This window comes from Trachinotus anak, unplaced genomic scaffold (assembly GCF_046630095.1).
Source record: "Trachinotus anak isolate AG129_WGS33_773 ecotype Australia unplaced genomic scaffold, CSIRO_AGI_Tana_v1 ptg000003l, whole genome shotgun sequence".
NCBI classification, from domain to species: Eukaryota; Metazoa; Chordata; class Actinopteri; order Carangiformes; family Carangidae; genus Trachinotus; species Trachinotus anak.
Genome location: NW_027273854.1, coordinates 4,891,595 through 4,912,012, shown reverse-complemented (window position 1 = coordinate 4,912,012; position 20,418 = coordinate 4,891,595). Strand labels below are relative to the sequence as shown.

At 41.2% G+C, this 20,418-nt stretch overlaps 1 protein-coding gene across 5 annotated transcripts; it reads right to left on the bottom strand.

Annotated features, from left to right (window-relative positions):
• Positions 1-1,461: 1,461 nt before the first annotated feature.
• Positions 1,462-19,522, bottom strand: znf652 (zinc finger protein 652). Of its 5 annotated transcripts, XM_071468158.1 has the most exons (7): positions 18,920-19,075; positions 18,362-18,458; positions 13,369-14,937; positions 10,209-10,356; positions 9,649-9,764; positions 7,016-7,160; positions 1,462-5,020 (listed from the first exon to the last, which is right to left on the bottom strand). In XM_071468158.1, the coding sequence occupies exons 3-7, from the start codon at positions 14,419-14,421 to the stop codon at positions 4,401-4,403; spliced, it is 2,082 nt and encodes a 693-aa protein (XP_071324259.1). In that variant the 5' UTR covers positions 14,422-14,937; positions 18,362-18,458; positions 18,920-19,075; the 3' UTR covers positions 1,462-4,400. The 5 variants fall into 5 exon arrangements, with proteins under 5 accessions (XP_071324259.1, XP_071324243.1, XP_071324256.1 ...); XM_071468142.1 differs by lacking the exons at positions 18,362-18,458; positions 18,920-19,075 and adding an exon at positions 19,229-19,522; XM_071468155.1 differs by lacking the exons at positions 18,362-18,458; positions 18,920-19,075 and adding an exon at positions 19,087-19,220.
• Between the last annotated feature and the right edge of the window lie 896 nt (positions 19,523-20,418).

Below are 20,418 nucleotides of genomic sequence, written 5' to 3'. Positions count from 1 at the left end.
ATCATCAGAAAACTAAAGGTGAAAGGCCTTTGTTCAACAGGATGATAAAGATTTGGGTCAGTGTCATGGGAACAGTTGAAAAACACTGATTCTGCTCTGAAGCTGTGACCTCTGACCTCTTTTATCAGGGAGACACAGGGAATGAGGAAATAGAATTAATGAAGTGTATCAAAAGTAATAGATCGTTTCAAATCTGAAACAATGTGGTGTTTCCATTTGTTAACTACAGTGACACATTAGCACTGTAGTGAGGGAGTTCATGCTGGCTGCTTGCTTCTACACAAAGACGGCGGTCTAGATAAAGCCCCTTCAAACACACTGTGATTAATGAACCACACAACAAGTTTCAGAGCAGCAAACGCACGCCTGAAAAACACGGCGTGAAGCCCTCCTTTCCTTATCTGCCTGCTGACAGACGCGGCCTCCTCCCTCCTCTACACTGCAAGGCGTAATGACTAACAGCTGGGGTGGCTGACTATTTTCAAACCCAAATGGGAATGGAGATGGTGCAGACGGTGTGTTATTATCTCCTCTGCTCGTGAAGTGAGCCTCAGTACCTGACCACCCACTCACCATCAATGAGTGAGTCACTCAACACTTTTCTCTACCCATTGGTCTGCTCTGATACCTTACAGGATTATGTGACTCATTTGTGCGCCACTAAAACTACCTATGGTGATGGAGAGAACACATTTGAGGAGGTATTCTAGGAACAGAAAATGTCTTAATGTGGCCTTAGAGGAGGAACACTGAATTGGAACAACATATCTCCCAGAATGGAGATTAAAAAGCAATACAATCCTTGTTTTGTCTTTGCTCTTGTTCTGATATTTAATTTCAAATTCATTCAATGAAGCTTCCTCTATATGGAATTGCTTATTTAAAAAGGTATGACATAGGTTTAGAGGAAAAGATTGAAGCCGCACTTTACCTCACAGGAGAAACCACTGCCTGAGGTCACTCAAGGTCAAGATCACAGCCTCTGACTTCAATAAAACCCTCATGTCATCTGCAAAAACAAACACAGACTATTAAAAAAAAGATTTGCTGTCACAAAAAAGAGAAAGGGAAGTGGTCAAAAAGAGGACCTGAAACTTCTCCTCAAAAAAAAAAAACAAACAAACAAAAAAAAAAAAACCTGTGAAAAGCAAACAGGTTGCTGGACCTACAGTGTCACGTGCAGCCAGCAGTGGTCGCATGTGTTATGCCAAGAACCCAGTGACCCTAAAATAGTAAAATAATCACACTCAAGCAAATCAGGTCAGTGCAGCTGCAACAGCCAGTTGGAATTTCAGCTTTTCAGCAAAGCTTGTTGTGAAACTTACCTGAGACTGAACCCACTTGTCTGTCAGGAACACACTGTGCACAATCACTACATTTTCTAAATTTCACAGTCAATTACCTGTCTTCGGTTTTTCACCAAACCAGCAGCGTTTGAAGATAAAGACAGACACACAAATATGTGATAATCATGGCTACTTGTTTTTACTTCTCAAAGTTAGCAGTCAGTTAAATGTACATTATCAAAAAAGGCCCAACTTTTTCACTTCTCCTCAATCTCCAGATAACATACAAAAAAAGGGACAAACCAGGACATTATAAAGCTGCACATTTTGTACCAGATACAATAATAAAATACGCAATGCTACATTAAGTGGTTAAAAATACAAAGGGGAAAAAGTATATTGATTTTTTTTAAAACATCTTTAAAGAATATACAATGTTATTTTTTCCTTAACTAGCCAAGATTTTTAGTAGAAAGTGCATTCTATATAACAAAGAAAGGAGGAGGAGAATCATTCGGCAAACTGAAAGACATAACAGGACATGGCAGAGAGAAAGAGTCCATGAACAAACATAACAAGAATGTATTTCAGACATAGCTCGGAGGGGCTAGTGTAAAGTTGCCAAAGCAGGAGGAACATCACTTTCACCTTGAGGGGGAGGTCCATATGGAGCAAAAGGGTATTTCTTTTACAAAATAGGAAATTAATTTTAAGCACATACTAAAAGAAATGTCCTTCGTTTGCTATGGTCCCTTCCACACTAACCGCCTCCACCCGGGATTCTCCTCCTTTCCTTGCCTAAAAACATCCACTCACGAATCACCTCCACCCTTTTCCCATGCAGCCACAACTGCACTCTGTTCCACAATGCATTGTCAGTCCCTCCCTTCCCTGCGCCTCACCCACGCAGCAGTAAAGTGCAGAGAATACACACAAATGAAAAAGGCTTTAAAAAAAAAAAAAAAAAAAAAAAAGTACAAGACAAAGATCCATACTGCGAAATGCTGAAGCACAGCAGTGAGACTGAGGGGGACAGCATGATCAGCAAATAATGCAGCGGTATTAAGACCCACAGAAACGGCAGGATAATTGCAGGTCTCAAATCAAAGAAGGGACATCCTAGACTACTGAGCTTAACCACTTCAGACTGAATACCATTAGAACGGTAGAAAGATCTTAAATTACTGCTGTTATCCATGTCAGGTATCCCCAAGTACACATATATTGGGGCACACTGTGTAAAAGCAGCTTTTGGTACAAGAGCACTGGGGACAACCAGACAGACTGGTAGAGACTAACACATGCACACATACACACTCTCGCGCGCGCGCACACACACATACACACTCAAAGTTCAATGTTCCTCCTTAGACTGGGTGAAGCGGTAACAACCAAGCAACCCAAATTTGTGCCAAATACTTGCCACCCATTTCTGCTTCTTTTAAACAAATAACATTCAGGCGATTACATTAACAAATGTACTTTCTTGCGCTGACTTGTTCACGTTACGCTTATCTATACAAGAATTCCAAGTATTCAGAATTGTATGACCACTGGATTTTATCCTGACATTTCCTAACATGTGCTAACAACAGTATATCTACACTACAGACCCATTCATTAGCTTAAAACTGAGCAAATTATCAGAGAACATTAAAAAAAAAAAAACAAACACGAATGACTCAGCAGCCATCATTCTGCGTAGGCAACATTCATCAGGTTTAGACGCCTTTGCCTGTGTGGATCAAGGTATGTCAGTATGTTGAAAAGTCAAAAACAAACCAGAATGCCCCACACCAAACCGTGGAATATAGGCTGAGAGGAATATGCATAATTGTCTGTTAAGACCTGTGATGAAATAGGTCCCAGGTGTGTATACTGTGTGTGTGTCAAATGACCTTTAACATGGTAACCCGTATCGTTTCGACAGCAGCGAAGGGAGGTGGGGTAAATCCTGATGGGGCCATGTGTCTGGCCCCTCACAGTGGCAGTATTTGACAGTCATCTAAAAGCATCTGTTGACCAACAGTACTGAAAAGCTGAGGTTGCACTGATCACATTAAGTAAATCAGTGACCATATGGTCTTTGTCTTTTGCGTGTGCTTGAGTAAGTGTGAGGCTGCGTGTGCCAAGGGCATGTCCTGCATAACTTGAGTTTCTTGTTCACAAAATAGTCTAGTCAAACCTCAAAACCACTGTAGAAAAGCCAGGCCGGCAAGACATGTTCTATATGACACAATACATTGTTAATTTGTAATGTTACACTTCTGAAAATAAAATGGAAAAGCAAAAGTTAGGAAATTTTTATGTACTGGAATGGAAAGCACCATTTGACCGTATGAATCTCAGACTATGTCTAGATTCAACTAACCATGAACAAAACTTTTTTTCCAATGTCCTTTACAAAAATCCCCCCTCCCCCCTTCTTACTGTAACCTATGGCACTGCATCTTGCACTACTGCTGTTGCCCCTCTGACAGAAAGCCTCAATCTTGGCCTTAGTGCAGAGAAAGACTCAGGTAGAACCAGTTTCAACATTCATTACACATTTCTGTGGGGCCTGAGGCTCTGCAGTACAATGCGGAGGAAAGGTTGAGTATTGCTATGGGGAGGACCTGCACAGAAAGCAAAAGTCCGGACCGATGTGCAACCGTAAGTCAACTTGACATAAAGACAAAAGTTCAATGACACTGATCTTTTATGATCCATGTAGCCCAGGTAATACATATGTTGACTTCCATCAGCAGCTTATGATGAAAAGGAGATACTTTACACCCATCAATGTACAGATAGAGAACTCGCACAGAAATCGCTTTGTGAAGATTTCCCAAGAAAATGTTCAAGAAAAAAAAAATTCTAGACGTTGTAAAATCTTTGTCAGTTGACCAGGGATTTTAAGTAGGGGTCTTACTTAAATAACGTGTGCACTGAGGGTGTTTCAGTCTGAGTTTTTCACACATACACAGGTGTGTATGTTTAGCTTGACTTATTGAATTCTGTTTGAGAGGAGTACCCTTGTATTAGGGGCCTTGCAACTGAGAGACTGAGGCAGGACTATATGAAGAAGAGGAACAAGGCGCGGTTTGGTGTGGGCCTGCAGTGCTGGAGCACAGTTCAGTGGTGCTGTGGGGCTCCAGGACCCTTGTCAGGGGGGGCCATGTGGTGCAGGTAGCTGCTGTCTTCATGCCCACAGTGGTTTAGGGGCTCACTCTTAAAAAGGGCGGGGGGTGGAGGCAAGTGGGAGACCGGGGGCACGGCCAGGTGGTGGGGGTGAGGTGGGGCATGTTGGGGTGTGTTTGAGAGGTGTTGTTGGGTTGTTTGGGGGTGGGGGTGATGATGAGAAGGGGTTGAGTGGAGCTGCACATGGGAGAATGTGTGTCCCACAGGGCCTCGCGGAGGCACGGGCCCTCCTGTCGGGCTGAGGCCCAGGGAGGCAGAGGGGGTGGCTGGGGTGGCAGCCGAGGGGCCGGGGCCAGAGGTGGAGGAGGAGGAAGTGAAGGTGTTGGCAAAGATGCGGACAGGCACGGGTGGGCCGCTGGTCTGCAGAACTACAGGGCTGGTGACCCGGAAACACTTCTCCTTGTGTGCTTTGAGCATGTTGGAGAAGCGGAAGCGCTGGCCGCACACCTCGCAGGGATAGGGCTTCTCCCCCGTGTGGGTGCGGCGGTGGCGCTTCATGTTGGGCCGGCTGGTGAAGCTCTTTCCACAGATCTCACAAATGAAAGGCTTCTCTCCTGCACAGAGTCAGAAAATAAGAGAGCAACGTATGAGGGAGACAGACACTCTATCAGTTAACAAAAAGCTTTACAGAGAAAATATGATGCATCAGAGTCAAATCATTTGCTGTCAAATGAGATGATTTCAAAATTTAAAATAATCAACTCATTAGAGCTCAAAGTTAACTTTTCCCAATTTTTTCCTCGACAGACAGCAGCAGTTCTCTTTTAAAAATGCTAATAAGTTGCCATCTTGAATTGAGAGTCTTTGCTGTCAACCCACCCACTCCACAGGAAGCTATTACCATTCACACTTTGTGGAGAGGAGATGTGAAAGTGAACAACAGCAGCTCAGTTGGAATGCCGCTCTCATTAACCTCCCTCCATGGAGCCACTGAATGTGCCTGCTACCACCCACACAGCCATCTATTAACAGGCTGCTGAAGTGCTCTCTATGTGCCTTATTCTGGCATGTTATGTGTGAAGCTCCTCCAAACCTACTGAATATCAAAAGGTGACAGTTAATGTGCTAGTCTTCTGTAACTGTTAGATTACACTCACTCCCAAGATTTCATAAAGACTCTGTGTGCAGTGAACCAAACTTTGGGTGTTCAACATGTGTGCTGCCTATTACAGGGCATGGCTGGGTGTGCCTCCTCCTGCAGGAGGCTAAATTGGTTTCTAGTGGAAGGCAGAGAAGAGGGTAGCGTAATTACACATCACAAATATAACCGTGAGGACCAACGTAGAGCGGTGTGTCCACCCACGAGAGGCACGGCTTGAGAAAAACAGTGAAGGACGTACAGGCTCCACCGCTCAGTTTGGTCTTAGAAATAGCAAAGAAGCAGGGACAGAAAATCAGAGGGATGTACAGCCTATGTAGTCATTATAAGCCGCAATATATGCAAGGCTGTTCTTTGATGTGCAGTGTCCCTCTCATTACAACAACTGGGCAAAGTCTCCTCGCTCTTACCACTATAATGTTCATCCTGGCAACATCCCGTGTCTTTCCTTTTTTAGGGAGGACATGGAGACTAGCTGGCTGTCTGACTGCCAGATCTCAGAAACACAGTTGTTGGTTTTCATCTCAAAACATTTCAGAATTGCAGGCCATCTGTATTTAGATTTGCAACAGACGGAAAGAAAAATACATCTGACAACAACTTTACCGAGTGACTCAGGACCTGCATTAGTAACAACAAGTCCTTTTTAAGTCTTTATTTCTACCTGTAGAACTGCTGACATCACACAAAGCAGACTGATTGAAGTTTAAAAGAAAACTACTTTGTATGAAACATAACTTTTGCAGCAGAGACCTCATGCTGTTTGTTGTAATTTACTGTTGCAATACTGAGTGATATTTAAATAGATGCTGGAAAGGACATGTGCAAAGATGGAAGAGAGGACTGAAAACTCAGAGAGGCGAGACGTCTGTCTCTAAAATAGTATTTTCTGATTTTAGCTTCTTTAAAAACACACTTTGTGAAACACTGTTCTTGCAGGTTACTGTTATCCCACTCCCTTTCAGACTGGTTGGAAAGTTGGCTGTATAACTTTAAATGTCAATAACATCACAAGAAATTCCATTCCCAAATACCAATATAGAAACTAGCAACAACCAGTAGTTGTTTGCAATCTGAATTAATCCTGTATACAAGTTGCATCATTCTTTGACTGGTTATTTTCTGGAAACTCCATCTTTATAATTCCTGGACCACTGGAACCTACTGTCTCTGGAACAGGAAATACTAGCTGGGAAACTATATTTAAATGTTGGTTCTTTCAGTCACTACACAGGTTGAGTTCTTGAGCTCCTACAAAGGTTTGTGGAAAAGCTTCTTTAGTCAAAAGGGGCTTTAAAGGTGGAAGGAAGTGCCTGCAGTCAAAAAGCAGGTTAAGGTCCTCACTTCCTAATAAGGCTCCTGAAGATGTTTTGAGATCAAAAAGAGCAATAACAATAGACTATGTAAGTACATCAGATGACTTACAACCAACACCCAGATCTTTTCTCACCTGTGTGTGTTTTCATGTGCTCATCAAAATACTGTTTCATGTTGAAGTCCTTGCCACACCATTGGCACATGAACTGCTTGTGTCCGATGTGAATGCTCATGTGAGAGCGCAGCTGGTACTTGTACTGGAACCGCTCGTCACAGTTCTACAGAAGAGACAACAGAGGCTTTCAGATAACACGCAAAACACCAGGTCAGTGCACGGGCATCCACACAAAAATGCTCACACATACCCGCAGACACAAAAATCAAAACTCTGAATAAGCCTAAAGATCTTTCACATACTGTTCTTATTGAATCAATAGTTTGAGAGTAAAGGTATTAAGTATATTCCTGTTTCTTTGAGTGTGAGTGAGATTTTTCTGTGATCTTATTTACAGTTGTGTGTACGCTGCTGTCATGTGACTACTAAACATACACTCCATATCACTACTGTACATAGAGTCCATAACATGCACAGGAGAAGCCAGACTGTCAGGTTAGGCAGCAAAGTGTGGAACATTTTTACAAGCATTTCAATGAGACGATTCAGACTTAACAACAGGATTTAACCATTTTGCATATGAGGAAGCCCAACCCAGGATACATGTATATATAAGAAATGAGGGTACTGAAGCAGGCCAACAATAACCAGATTATTTGCGTATTTGTGTGCATGCGTGTGCATAATTTGAATTATGAGGCTTTCATGTATTTTCCTGTAATTAGATATTTACAACCTCAATGTCACAACCTGGCCAAAATGAATATAGTGGAGGGGAAAAAAAAAAAAAAAAAAAAAAAAAACCTAGCAGGCCCCATATGGCACTGCTCTGTAAGACCACCGAGGAGGATGGTCTATACATTACCTACACCCTGACTAAGCATATAATTACATGTTACAGTGTAGGAGAACTTCAAACATTTAATTAGAGCAGCTCCACCCAAACACACATGCTCCCTCTGCGCTATCCATTCGAGTGGTTGGACAAGACCTCGAGAGGGAGTAAAGCATCCCATCTGTCACCTTGCTCTGAATTAATGAGTCAGGACAGGGTTATGATTATCAACTGTTACCAACTCTGCTGAGCAGAAAGAAACGTGGAAATCTTAATGGACAAAAAGCTTCCATGAGGGAGGCCGGTCAAAGCTCCAAACACAGAAACATTTATATAATGTTCCAGTTTATTGGTGAACACTGTGTTTATGTGGTTTGCTAATATTTGACATGGTTTGACTTTAGCTTCTCTGTATAACTCAGATGACACAACAGTCCAATGAATGTTTAATATACAGGAGGATGCCCACCCCTCCCTTTAAAAGACATCAACTGAATATAACTGACTATTTTAGGCTGTTCAGAAAAACACACACAGCACATCTGCTCAAATTAATGAGTGAAAACTACCTTGAGGCTCCTTTTGAGCCACACAAGGACAAATTCACCAAAACTGTAACCTTCAGTCTGCCCACTCATGACAGCCAGTCACTGGTTGAGCACTGAATTCAGCTCAAAGTAAATATGTTACAAGTTATGACATTTAGGTGTGTGCGTTTATGATAAACAATATCTAGTGAATACCATCACTCAAGAATATCTATATTACATAGGGTCTAATGTAGGGTGTTTTGAGCAGACACAAGTAAATTAAACCATGACTGTGGGGAGAAAAACTCATTCAAGTGTGGAATTTGGGCTGCTTAGAAATCACAGTATGTCTTGCTGGGAACTGTTGAGGTCTGAGGCTGAGTCATATGTCTTCTATGTTATGTGAATGACCTTTACAAGGAAACACATATTTCAACAGCAGCAGAATGTGAAAGGGTGACAGAAAAAAAAAAAAAAAAGACAGAACAAGACAACCCACATTCAGCTCTAAAAATCCTCTCAGTGCACTTAGTCACACACTAAATACAGGTGTACCCGCAATAATAAAATAAATACAAATAGGAGGGCAGTCTACAGATTGTCTGTATCTGACTGAAGTAGAGCTGAACAATATGCCAAAAAATAAAATAAAAATCATATTGTAATTGTAATTATTTTGGCAGATATTGCGATTGCAATATGAGTCATGATTTCAGTTGGAATGGCCTTTTTTTATATTTCATAATCACCGGAAAATAAATAACAAAGATGATGTAATTTTTGTTGGGTCTTGCACTAAACAAGCATGTTGCCTTACGTCTGGAGAATATAATTTGTAGGTTGGGGCATCTGTGTAGCACAACAATGCTTCAATGTTGTTTACACAGTTACCTTTACCAGCTTCTATGATTTGAATATTGCACTTGGCCATATTGCGATTTTGGTAATATTTCAATTATTTCTGCAGCCCTACTTTAAAGCCAAGGAAGTACCATATTTAAATTGTGTAGCCAAGTGTGACACAAATGCATCTGTGCACACACTGAAGGACAATTTGCATACAACATAACAAACCTCCCACATGCTGTTTCAGATGTTTTGTCTCAGAAAAAAAAAATGTTTTTTAGTCCATGTCTAAGATGAGGTAATCCTGTTCTCCAGCTGTATGGCCAAGCACAAATGTGTATTTGGTCTGTCTGTGTGGCAGTGGCCTTAATTCTGACAGATACAATGAAAAGGCAGAAATCCAATTAAGTGGCAACAGGGCAACAATGTGTGCATCTTACCTCACAACGGAAGGGCTTCTCTCCAGAGTGCTGGAGTGAGTGAACTTTTAAAGACATGCTGCGTTTAAACGACTTCCCGCATGTCTCACAGGTGAACGGCATGTCCTTAGTGTGAGCTGGGTTTGGAAAGAGAGGAAAACAACAGAGACAAGTAGATCTGATGAGGTAATATCATATTTTAAATACAGTACCTCTGTAAGAATAACAAAGGCGGCACAATCAGATAACTTATTTATTCAGACTATAGGTTATGTTTTTACTAACTTATTGGCACACAGTTAACCTGAGACAATAAAATATGTTAAGCAGTGACCCTATCCATGTAAAATTATAGAAAATCTGTCTGATGATCTTATTAAAAAAAAAAAAAAAAAAAGAAAAAAAAACTACCAAATAATGGTATATGTAAAGTTGCAAAATACAGCATGAAAATATCAATAATGTACATTGTTTATTTATTATTGCACTGAGAGTTGAGTGGTGGTGGCTCCCAGTCCTGGTATGGGATATTAAGGTGATGAGGCACAGTAGGAACTGTGGAAAAAAAAGCTCCCACTTACCAACCATGTGCTTACGGACATGAGCCATAGTGTAGAACTTCTTCTCACAGATTTCACATGAGAACTTCTTTTCTGCATAGCCGTGCACGATCTTGATGTGTTCATGCAGTGACCACAGCTTCTTGAAAGACTTGTTGCAGGAGACACACTGAAGAAAACATAAAAGTAAAGAAACAAAGACTAAGCTTATTGTTGCTGATAGGTATCATGTGCAACAAAACCTGAGGGTCTTTCCATGGTTCCCATTTGCTGTAATTGTATCCTTATACTCCAGCTCCCTCTGCTGGGGTAAATTCAACATGGATTTAATTTTTGAAATCCCCTGGATATCATCTGATGACAGTATGGCAATACAGCAAACATCTTAGATGCTGGTAGGGAAAAAAGAAACACACGGGAATATGTGGATTTAATCAATGCAAATTTGTCTTGTTGATTCCAGATTCAATTACGTCACTTAAATACCACAATAAACGCACTCAGATACCCTCTTCACAGCCATACGGGTCAAAGAATGAGGGAAAACCAGCAGGGACAAGAAGGCCTACAGTCATTTATTCAGTACATAGATTCACATTTATATCACATTTCTGCAGTGTTTGCAATAGGGCTGGGATGATATGCTTATCTCCCGATTCCCAATAGTATCACAATACTTGGGTGCTGATTCGATATGTATTGCGATTTTTAAGTATTGTGATTCTACAAGTATTACGATATCATATTTCAATTTATTGAAGATTTTGTTTACTTTTTTAACTCTAGTCTGGGAAAAACTTTCCAATTCAGGGGCCACATCCTTCAGATGACGTGGTCTATGAGGGCGTGGCCTCCATGTGAAACTCCACACAGAAAGATTGAAAAGCCCAGCCCACTGTCAAACTTGTAGTTTAGAGCTGTAAAACATGTAGTAAAACAAAAGAGTTATAACTACTGTTTACAGCAGGCAAGAAAAATGTTCCAAGAACCTTTTAAATGAAATTTTATACTTTACCCTCTAAGGCTTTTTGGGGAAATTGAATTCAATGGTTTTTATGACTTTTCAAGACCTGCAGGTACCCTTTATATAACCTACAACACTTATGTTTGGACAATGTCATCTTTAATTCTGTGAAAATTTGTAATTTTTAATGTAATTTAACACTGATCATAGGAAAGGGGCTTGAATTTCAAAGCAATATTTAAATAGAAAAAAAAACAAAAAAAAAAACTTCACTCCCTTTAAAATTAATGCTCAGGTTAGGTGCCTTGGCAGCAATAACAGATTTAAGTCTTGTAGATAAATCTGTGTCAGCTTGTATTTTTCTAAAATGTTCTTTGCAAAAACAGCACGGATTCTCGACTTGTCCACTACAGAACACTAACACTGCTGTTTCAGAGCCATTCCTGTCTATCTTTGGCCTCATGTTTGGAGTTGCTGTCTTGCTGGAAAATAAATCCAGTTCTGATATCTTGCAGACTGCAAGGCCAACTGCAGGGAAGCATTGCTACAAAATTCTGCCACCAATATGCAAAACACAAGGAGTTTATATGATGGCCAAAAAAACTAATTGTGGTCTTGTCAGATCAAAGAGGCTTCTTTGAATTTTAGAGTCTCCCACATGCCTTCTAGCAAACATTGGCCAAGATATCATATGATTTTTCTTCAACAGCATCTCTCTTTTTCCACTTTCATAAAACTGTTGAAGCACCAGGGGAAACAGTTGTGTGCACATTGTCTAGCATCTCTGCTATGAGCCCTGAAGCTCCACAGCTGCCACAAGCCTGTTGGAAGCCTCACTAGAACTTTTAGCACTCAGACTCAGTTGATGAAGTCAGACTATTCAAGATAAACTTAAACTGAGCCATAATTGGTTCTTTTCTGATTGCTTTTACTTTTATGTTGAGGATAAAACTTTGACATTGAAATTGAGAAACCAGTTGACAGAGGTTCTAAGATCCAGTCACTCCTAACACCATCAATGAATTACATTCAGTAGATTCCAAAAACGTGACTCCACCAATGGTGACTGTGGTGCATCAGAGAAGAAATGTTTATATACGTATGCAATCAGTTATTATGGACATTGTATTAATGTCATACTGACAAGTCAGTGAGTTAGTGTCGTGTCAATGAATTCTTTTTCCTTAATAAAAGACTTGACTTCAAGATTAAATGCACACAGCATTTCATTTGTGTATTGCCTGCTGGGCAGGAAAAGTGTGTTATCATGTTCTACATCAACAAATTTTTCACCACCATGAAGCTCAAATAATCATTCGAAAACTATCTTCAGAAGATCAGTTTCAACTGGTTTAACCAGCTGGGGTAAGCTGACAAGGCTTTCTTCACAAAGTAACTAAAGATGCAAATTAAACTCAGCAAAACAGCAGGCTAAATTAAGATATTCAAAACACAATACCCTTGGGTATTAATATGCTGAATCACCTTTTTCAGTTTTAGAGAAGTGAAACCATATTGGAGCCATGTTTCTGAAATGTCCTCAGTGCAAGCAGATGACTTTTTTTGTGTTTTCACACATGCACTGGAACCCTGAACTTCCAGACATTACCCAGAGAAACTGTATGTGTAAAAAGCAAATGTCCAAATCAGTTGGCCATCTCCAAAGTACAAAGTCTGTGTGATGTCTCATTTATAAATACAGTAGGTCATTGTCCTGAGAATTCACAATGAGTTAGTAGAGTATGTGTTGATAACATTTCTATCCTGTCTCCTCCACACCACTGGCCTAGACCAGACCGAGTATTTCCAGTAGGTAAGAACGCATCTGACATGCACACACACCTGCTGTGTGCTAAAAGTCTGGACCTGATTCTCTGGACATTGTCTGGAGTTCATATGAGAAAACAGCTTTCTACATGTTGGTGGTTTCAGAAGCTGTGGGCTTTCAACGGCCCAGAGAAGAAACAAAACTAACTTTATGTCAGACCATGTACAACAGGAAATACAACAGCTATGTGTATGTATGTATTAATGAATCTAATATACATAAATAAATTAACCAAGGCAGGTGCTAGATTTGTATAAATCTATTTGGGTATCTAAACATCTTATCTAACAATATGGTAAACCATGTAAATACACTGTCCTACCACTTAGAATAACATTTGCAAGAGTAATTAGAGAGGTACGATATGAGACAGGAGTGGTTTGCTTTACCTGGATGTTCTTCTCACAGTCAGTCTGCTGGTGTAAGGCCAGCTCACTCTCCAGGACAAACTTTTTGCCACACTTGTCACAAATTTGCATTCGCCTGTGTGTGACATTCATGTGCTTCTCCAGGTACCAGCGCGTGTTGAACACTCGTGGGCACTTTTCACATGCCAGCATCTCCTTCTCCTCCACGTCTGCTTTCCCGCCTGCCGTCGTGGTCGTGGAACTGGCGGACGATGGGACTGACCTGGCTGATCTGCGCATGCTCTTCGGAGGCTCCATGCGCTTCCGTCGCCCCCTGGTAGTCATTCCAGCAGAGGCAGTGCTCAGAGCCGTTCTGAGGCTTTTCCTCCGTGGCTGGCTGGGAGCTGCTGAGCTGCTCGCAGCCTGACGAGCCCTCTTTGACCTCGTTCTTCGGCTTTCAATCTCATCTTCCTCTTCATCTTCCTCCTCTTCTTCATCAGGGCTATCCTCCTCTTCCTCCTCCTCCTCCTCTTCTTCCTCCTCCTCCTCCTCCTCTTCCTCCTCATCGTCACTGCCTGCTCTCTCAGAATCATCTGCTGTGGTTCCAGTTTTGTTGTCACCCTTGGATACATGAAGAGTCTGATTGTTCAGGTTAACCTCAACAATGATCTGCTCACGCTTGAAGCCTTCCTCTTCACCATCCTCGTCTTCACCCTCTTCTTCCTCATCGTCGTCATCTTCAGAGTCATCAGAGGTGCCATTGTTGCCAGCCTGGGACCCCTGCATCCCCAGCTCCTGTCCTGCTCCTCCCTCTCTGAAATACTGCTGATGTTGCTGCGGAGTCACATGTTGTGCGGGCATCTGACCAATGTTCTGATCCCCCATGGATGTCTTGGCCGCCATTTTATTGTCCACTAACACAGAATAAGGCTTGCCACCAACCTCCCTCTTGTAAAGCTTGCCTGTCAGGTCCAGATCTGGGTTAGGGGAATGAAAATAGGACTGGGACACTGGTGCCCTGCGTCCTTCCTCCTGTGACATCCCGCCAAGGCTAGGGACGGAAACCTCTTCCTTGAGGCTCTGGCAGGATTTCATGAAGAGGGAGAGGGAATTGAGGGATGGAGTTGGTAGGGCCACAAGGAAATGGAAGAGTTACTGCTATGGTGCCCGGTAAGACTAACGTATTTTACAAGAAGGGGCAGGGGATGCCAACCAACCCCCCCCACCTTCCTTCTGCTGAGGAGACAGGAAGGAGGGGCTGCAGTGAAAGACAGTCAACCTGATTCAAAGAGAGCATCCATGCTGTCCCGAGTTGGAAATGCAGTTGGAAAGACATACAATCTGTTCCAAGTTCTGTTTCATATGCTTAAAAATCAGACTACAAAATCAAAAGCTCAGGGTTTTTGATGTTGAACATTTAAAGATAAATTCTTCTCCAGTTATTATATGAGGTGTAGGCAGGTTCCAGATTCAGTTCCTCTGAAGACCACTGCTCTGCAGGGTGCCAGTGTCTTCAAATTGCAGAGCAGGTAAAGACGAGCTGAATGCCCGACATGGAACTGCTATAAGGACTTCTGTGTCTTGCTTGAAGAGCCATTTACAGTGCATTACCTGCGAGATAAGACAGAGAAATATATACGAGATTAGAGAAGGTTTTCTTCCGCTGTCTCGTGTCACTAGAGAGTCTGTGAACTGAAACTACAGCCATATTGTCAAATTTTCAGCACAGAGCGCCACATTTGCCCACAAATGTTTCAGTGTTGTGTGTAGGAGTTGAAACCACAGCCTTTACAAATGAATGTGAGAGGATTCAACTTCAGAAAATGAGCAGTCTAAATATTTCCAGACCACAAGTGAAACACCTCACTGTGAAATTTCCAACAATGGAAATTCAAAGCACTACTTACTCGCCACTGCAGACAGGACAGATGTAAAACATTTTCTTCAAGATGATCAGATAAAAAATATTTTAAGCCTTAGAACAAAAAAAACTTGAAAAGCTTGTTGATAGCTCAATATCAATTGCAACGGACTATTGGTAAACATAGATGTAATCACTCTCCATCGTTTGAATCTTGATTGCTTAACAATAAACTTGATAGCAAAGCAATGATTAAAAACTAGATTATCTCTAGTTTTAAACAACACACACTGATGTGCACACACCTCCCATTGACTGTTAGAGAGCATAGTGTAACCACAGCTCAGGAGCTTGTATTGCAAATACAACCACAGGAAACTGTATTTCAACCTTTCAATGAAGCCTAAGCGGTGCACAATTTGGAACCTACGGTAATATCATCATGTTTGTGCAAGCTGAAGATAAAAACAAAAGCATTAAAACAAATACATCTATGTTGTTGTGGTCCCCTTGTTTTTATAGTGTTTGTTGGTTCCTGACTTTTTCGTACATCTATATTGGGGTGTCCCTGGTTGACAGTTGGATGACCTTAAACAACCTCACGCCCTGCTCCCCATAATGAGTGTGCACCAGAGCGGTTGGTTCACTACAAAACCTCCCTAAGCAAAAAAAACAAAAAAACACATTTCCTCTCTTGGAGGCTGCAAACACCCTCTCCTGTGCCTTCACAAACATCTTATGCTTTATTTCTTTTAGCAACTGACACTCTGCCGTATACAAAGAAAACACATTGGCCAAGAGATACTTTCATATTCAAACACCACCCATCCGATGCATGAAGACTATGACTAATCTTTAATTTACCATCATGATTAACATGAAGACTATGCCAGAGAGGTAGAAAAAGAGGCAAGAGTGCATGCAAAGAAGGGGCTCGTATGTGACATGATGTGTGTAGAGCTACACAAAAATGATAACCCTGATTATTTTCACAACTATTATCACAAATATTTATCAGTTCTTTTAAGTTCAGCCATAAAAAGCATTTTTCTCTCTCTTTTTTCTTTATTATTCAGGGTTAATTTCCAACTCTAACTCAAACTGAACAGAAGCTCCCGATCAAAATAATCTGTAATAAAACCAGAATAATTCCAAATGACAGATCTATTTTTAAAATCTAAAGAAGGAGACTTACAAGTATTCTACTCTTTTCAATTTTGTTCTTTGATCTTTTTTTTTAAAGACACATCTCAAGATGTATCTCACTTAAATTCTAGTCAAACTGTTTCTCAATTAATTGCTACGATCTGTGTTGGTAAATCCTAAATGGATTTTATTGTTCCTCCTGTAATTTGATTTCAGATTCATTTAGATTTTAAAAAAAGAAAAAAAAGCATGCCAGAATGAAGGCACAAGTAAATAGGGCTAAATCGTGTTTGTTAGATTTGTATTAAAACCAAACATATATCAATCTGTTCTACCAGTTTTGCAAGCACAAATGAAACCCATTTATGCGGAATTTGACTATCCACACATTCAAGACACACCTGTCTTCCTGTGCATGCTGACTCTGATCCTTTCTGAGAATTGGACAGCAGCTCTGAGAGCATTAAGACCACAAGGGGAGGGCAAGCTCTGCACTGTCAGAGCAACTCAACTCACATGGCTGTCTTAGACACAAAGCCTGATAGATTATCCTGCTTCTGGATGACAGAGGAATATAAATTGCATGAGAAACCACTGCATGAACTTGACTTAAAAATGCAATCAGCTGCTTCCATTCTCTTTTAAACTCATGCATGTTTGAAATATGGGTTTATGGGTTTGACAGAATGTACAACAGCAAACTTTAAGAATGTATTTCATTTTCCAATCATAATAAGAAATTAATTACAAGTAGTAAATTCACTGCTGAAAACTGTCAAAAAAAAACACACAAGTGCAAATAAATAAACGCCCAGTGTGTTATGTAACCTGTACCGAGTAGAATCCTTCCACTCGCTTATCAATATCAACGATGACTCACTTTAAGAGTTTCACTCAAAGTGAAATAATGGAACCCTTTGATGTGGGAATCAAGTACAGTGCAGACTTCAATATCACTGGCAATTAGTCAACACAACTACCTTGTCAGAGCAGGGGTTCAAATCTATTGGAACGATGATCATTTGAGACTTCTTTTCTTTAAAGTTGTATAGCTTTTAAAGATGAGCTCTGCACCCTGATGCAAAAACAAAAACTGCATCAATGAATGTCTCTCTGGCAGCCCATTTCGGTAATCCAAAGCATTACTAATGTTCAGCAAAACTTGCCCATAAATCAAAGTTTATTCAACATTAACCGCTTTAAAGCCTTTTCGATTGTGCTTCAGAGATGTGATGAGAAACCAAAACTAATTTCATATAGGGTAAGCCACAAACCAGTTATATACCGGATAGATGCTACTGTGGCATTCAAGATTTGAATGAGACAGGATGGGAGCTTGACTGCAACGCACTATACAACACTTAAACCAATAGCACTAAATGCTGCAAGCCATCGCAAGTGCTTATGGCTGAACTGTGACAGTTAGAGCAGATGAGACATCTGAGGCAGTCAAAATGTGTCACGTTTACCTCTTATTATGCAGCAGTGCTCCTTAAATCCATGCTCCCTCTCAAGTCTAGACTTTAATGAGCTTTCCCTTTTGCAGCTTGTAGCGGACCGTGTGAGGGTTCACATTCCTTACTCTGTCCAAACTCATAAGACCTTAACCAGCTCACTGTGTGGTACACTGCGGGGGTGCTCCATGCCTCTGTAGGTATTTGGCCCTCAAGCCCAAAATCGGGTCATAGAGCAGTGCCTAGTGTTTCTGGTCCGGGGTATCATAGAAGAGTGGGAGGGTTATTATCTCAGCAATCTCAAGCTCTCCCATTCCATGGTATTCTTTATTCTCATCACCACACAGGGAGACACTGTCAACCCTGACAGGAGTCCACTGACGTTCAATACCGTGATACCTGTTTTCTGAATAGGTAAAGATAACATGGAAATATACAACATGAGCCTTTTAAAATCTGATTCAGGTTGTACTACAGCACTGACACATGAATGAATTACAAACGGAGGGACTGGGTGCAACAAGCCTAGCATTTCTGGCAATCGATGTTACAAAGCGCCAGAGCCAACACTTACACATCATTTTGAGGAGTATATCGAGGTATGGTGCAGCAGCTACCTTCTGGTTTAACAGTGCTACATCTTGCAGAAGGCAATCTTCTCAGCTACAAGACTTTGAGTTGACGTTGCAGTTTGTAAAAAGCAAAGAAAGGGTTAAAACAAAAAGGCAACATTGAACACCGAACAGCAGTAACACTATGCAGGCCTGGCCAACTTAGGCTACTTAGCTAGCTAGCAATACTCCATAGGTACTGACCTGCACACACATGACAAGCTAACTTGGCTACATTAGCTCAAGGTGCAGCCATTAGATATTTAGTGCAGTTGAGGCTACTCAGCCTGAATAACAACATATTACCTTGCACAAGCTACACTATCTTAAGACTAGTATTTGCCGACATGCATGAGCTAACACCAGATAGAAGACTTTCACTTTTTTTAAAAACCCAAAGCCGCCCAGATTGGGGCTAGTTAGCTTAAAGCTAGCAGTAACGTCGGGGAATTTAGCATTAACGTTACACTTAATTTCGATGCTGCACTTTCATGGGGAAGTGTGACAGCAATGGGACTCACATGAAGCGAGATGAAAAGCCGATGTCACGCTTTGCTATCAACGTATCTTTTCTTGTCGCGCAGTATTTCCAAACAAAAACCCGGACCGCTGTAACGCTTCTGACAAACCCACTCAACTCGACACTGTCACAAAGTCACTGCTAGCTCCGCTAACGGGCATTTCTCACCGTAGCTTCGGCCACCGGCTACCGGCGACCAGCGTGTGCCTCTCCCCCAGCGGCCGCAGAGCTTGTCACACAGGTAAGCGCATACATTCAACTTATATATCCACATTTTTTTTTATTTTTTGTTGTCGGTTCGCTGGCTTACCTCAGTCAAGAGCGACCTCCCTCTTGCGCTCATGCAATCAGAGTTGCACAGATTCAGGATTGCTCCCCCCCCCCTCTACGTTCGCGGATGTGCATTGATTAATGACAGTGGTATTTTCTTTTTTTTGTTGTTGTTGTTGTTTTTTTTTTGTGCAAAAATGCGGGAGATTATTTGTTAATGTGCGTTACGGGCTGCGGAGGAACCTGCACCGGTGCGTCCTCAGCCCCGCTACGTGGCCCGGCCAAAGCTCTTGCGCGTACCACCGCCGTCCCGCGCTCATCCCGGGCTGTCTGGACAGGCGCAGACAGCCCCCCCCCCTCCGGGTCCACCTCCCCCTCTCCGCCCCCCCTCCAGACAGGGCCCGGTGCGCGCACACGCTGGCGCTGAAATCACTGATCGATTAAATAATAATGATCGGACCCCGAGGACCGTTTATCCTCTCAAAGGAAAATCCTAGAAGTCTAATTAATTTATTCTTTTTTTTTTTTTTTTTACCATCAAGGCTCACTTTTTAATATTAGGAGGTTGATGTTTTTTTATAATTTTTTTTTTTTTTCAAAAGGTTTTAAACAGAGCACAAAGCACTTTTAGTTTTAAGTTTTAGTTTGTATTGTGCTCATTTGCAGTAAAGCTGTGTGCCATCAAAATCCTTTGCATACCCTGGGCGAGGTTGTATTATTACATCATAGGAGTAGTGTAAACTTAAAAATTATTTTGATTTATCAATACAGTTGACATTATTATACCATTATTGTTCTGCTTTGATAATCGATTGATTACTTATGTGCCAAAAAATAGCCAGAATTGCTCATCACTGTTTTCTAAAGCACAAGTGAACATATTCAATTGGCTTTTGTTTTTTGACCAACAGTGAAAAGATGACGAAAACTAGCAAATATTCAGTTAAGAAGTTGGTACCAGTGAATTTTTGACATTTTTGCCAAAAAATGAAACAATTGTTGAAATTTAATTTTATGTCAGTCATCATTAACTAACTAATCATTTCAGTTCTCAAGTACAGTTTGGCCGTGTAACTTACATTAGGGTCATTATTGGATCAGATTTGGACACTCACGAGTTGTCCCTAGAAATTGTTTTGTGCATTTCTCCCTTTTGTTTCTGTGGAGATCTTAAAAATGAATGATGGATGCAACACATCTGATCCTGAAATGCAGTAATTTCAATCTTAA

Bases quoted from the DNA above. Each gene is read 5' to 3' on its own strand.
- znf652 (XM_071468142.1), bottom strand. From the start codon at position 14,421: ATGAAATCCTGCCAGAGCCTCAAGGAAGAGGTTTCCGTCCCTAGCCTT. The intron at 9,765-10,208 runs GTAAGTGGGAGC...TTCCAAACCCAG, and splicing joins TGTCCGTAAGCACATGGTTG to CTCACACTAAGGACATGCCG. The intron at 5,021-7,015 runs GTGAGAAAAGAT...GACTCTGTGCAG, and splicing joins GCACATGAAAACACACACAG to GAGAGAAGCCTTTCATTTGT.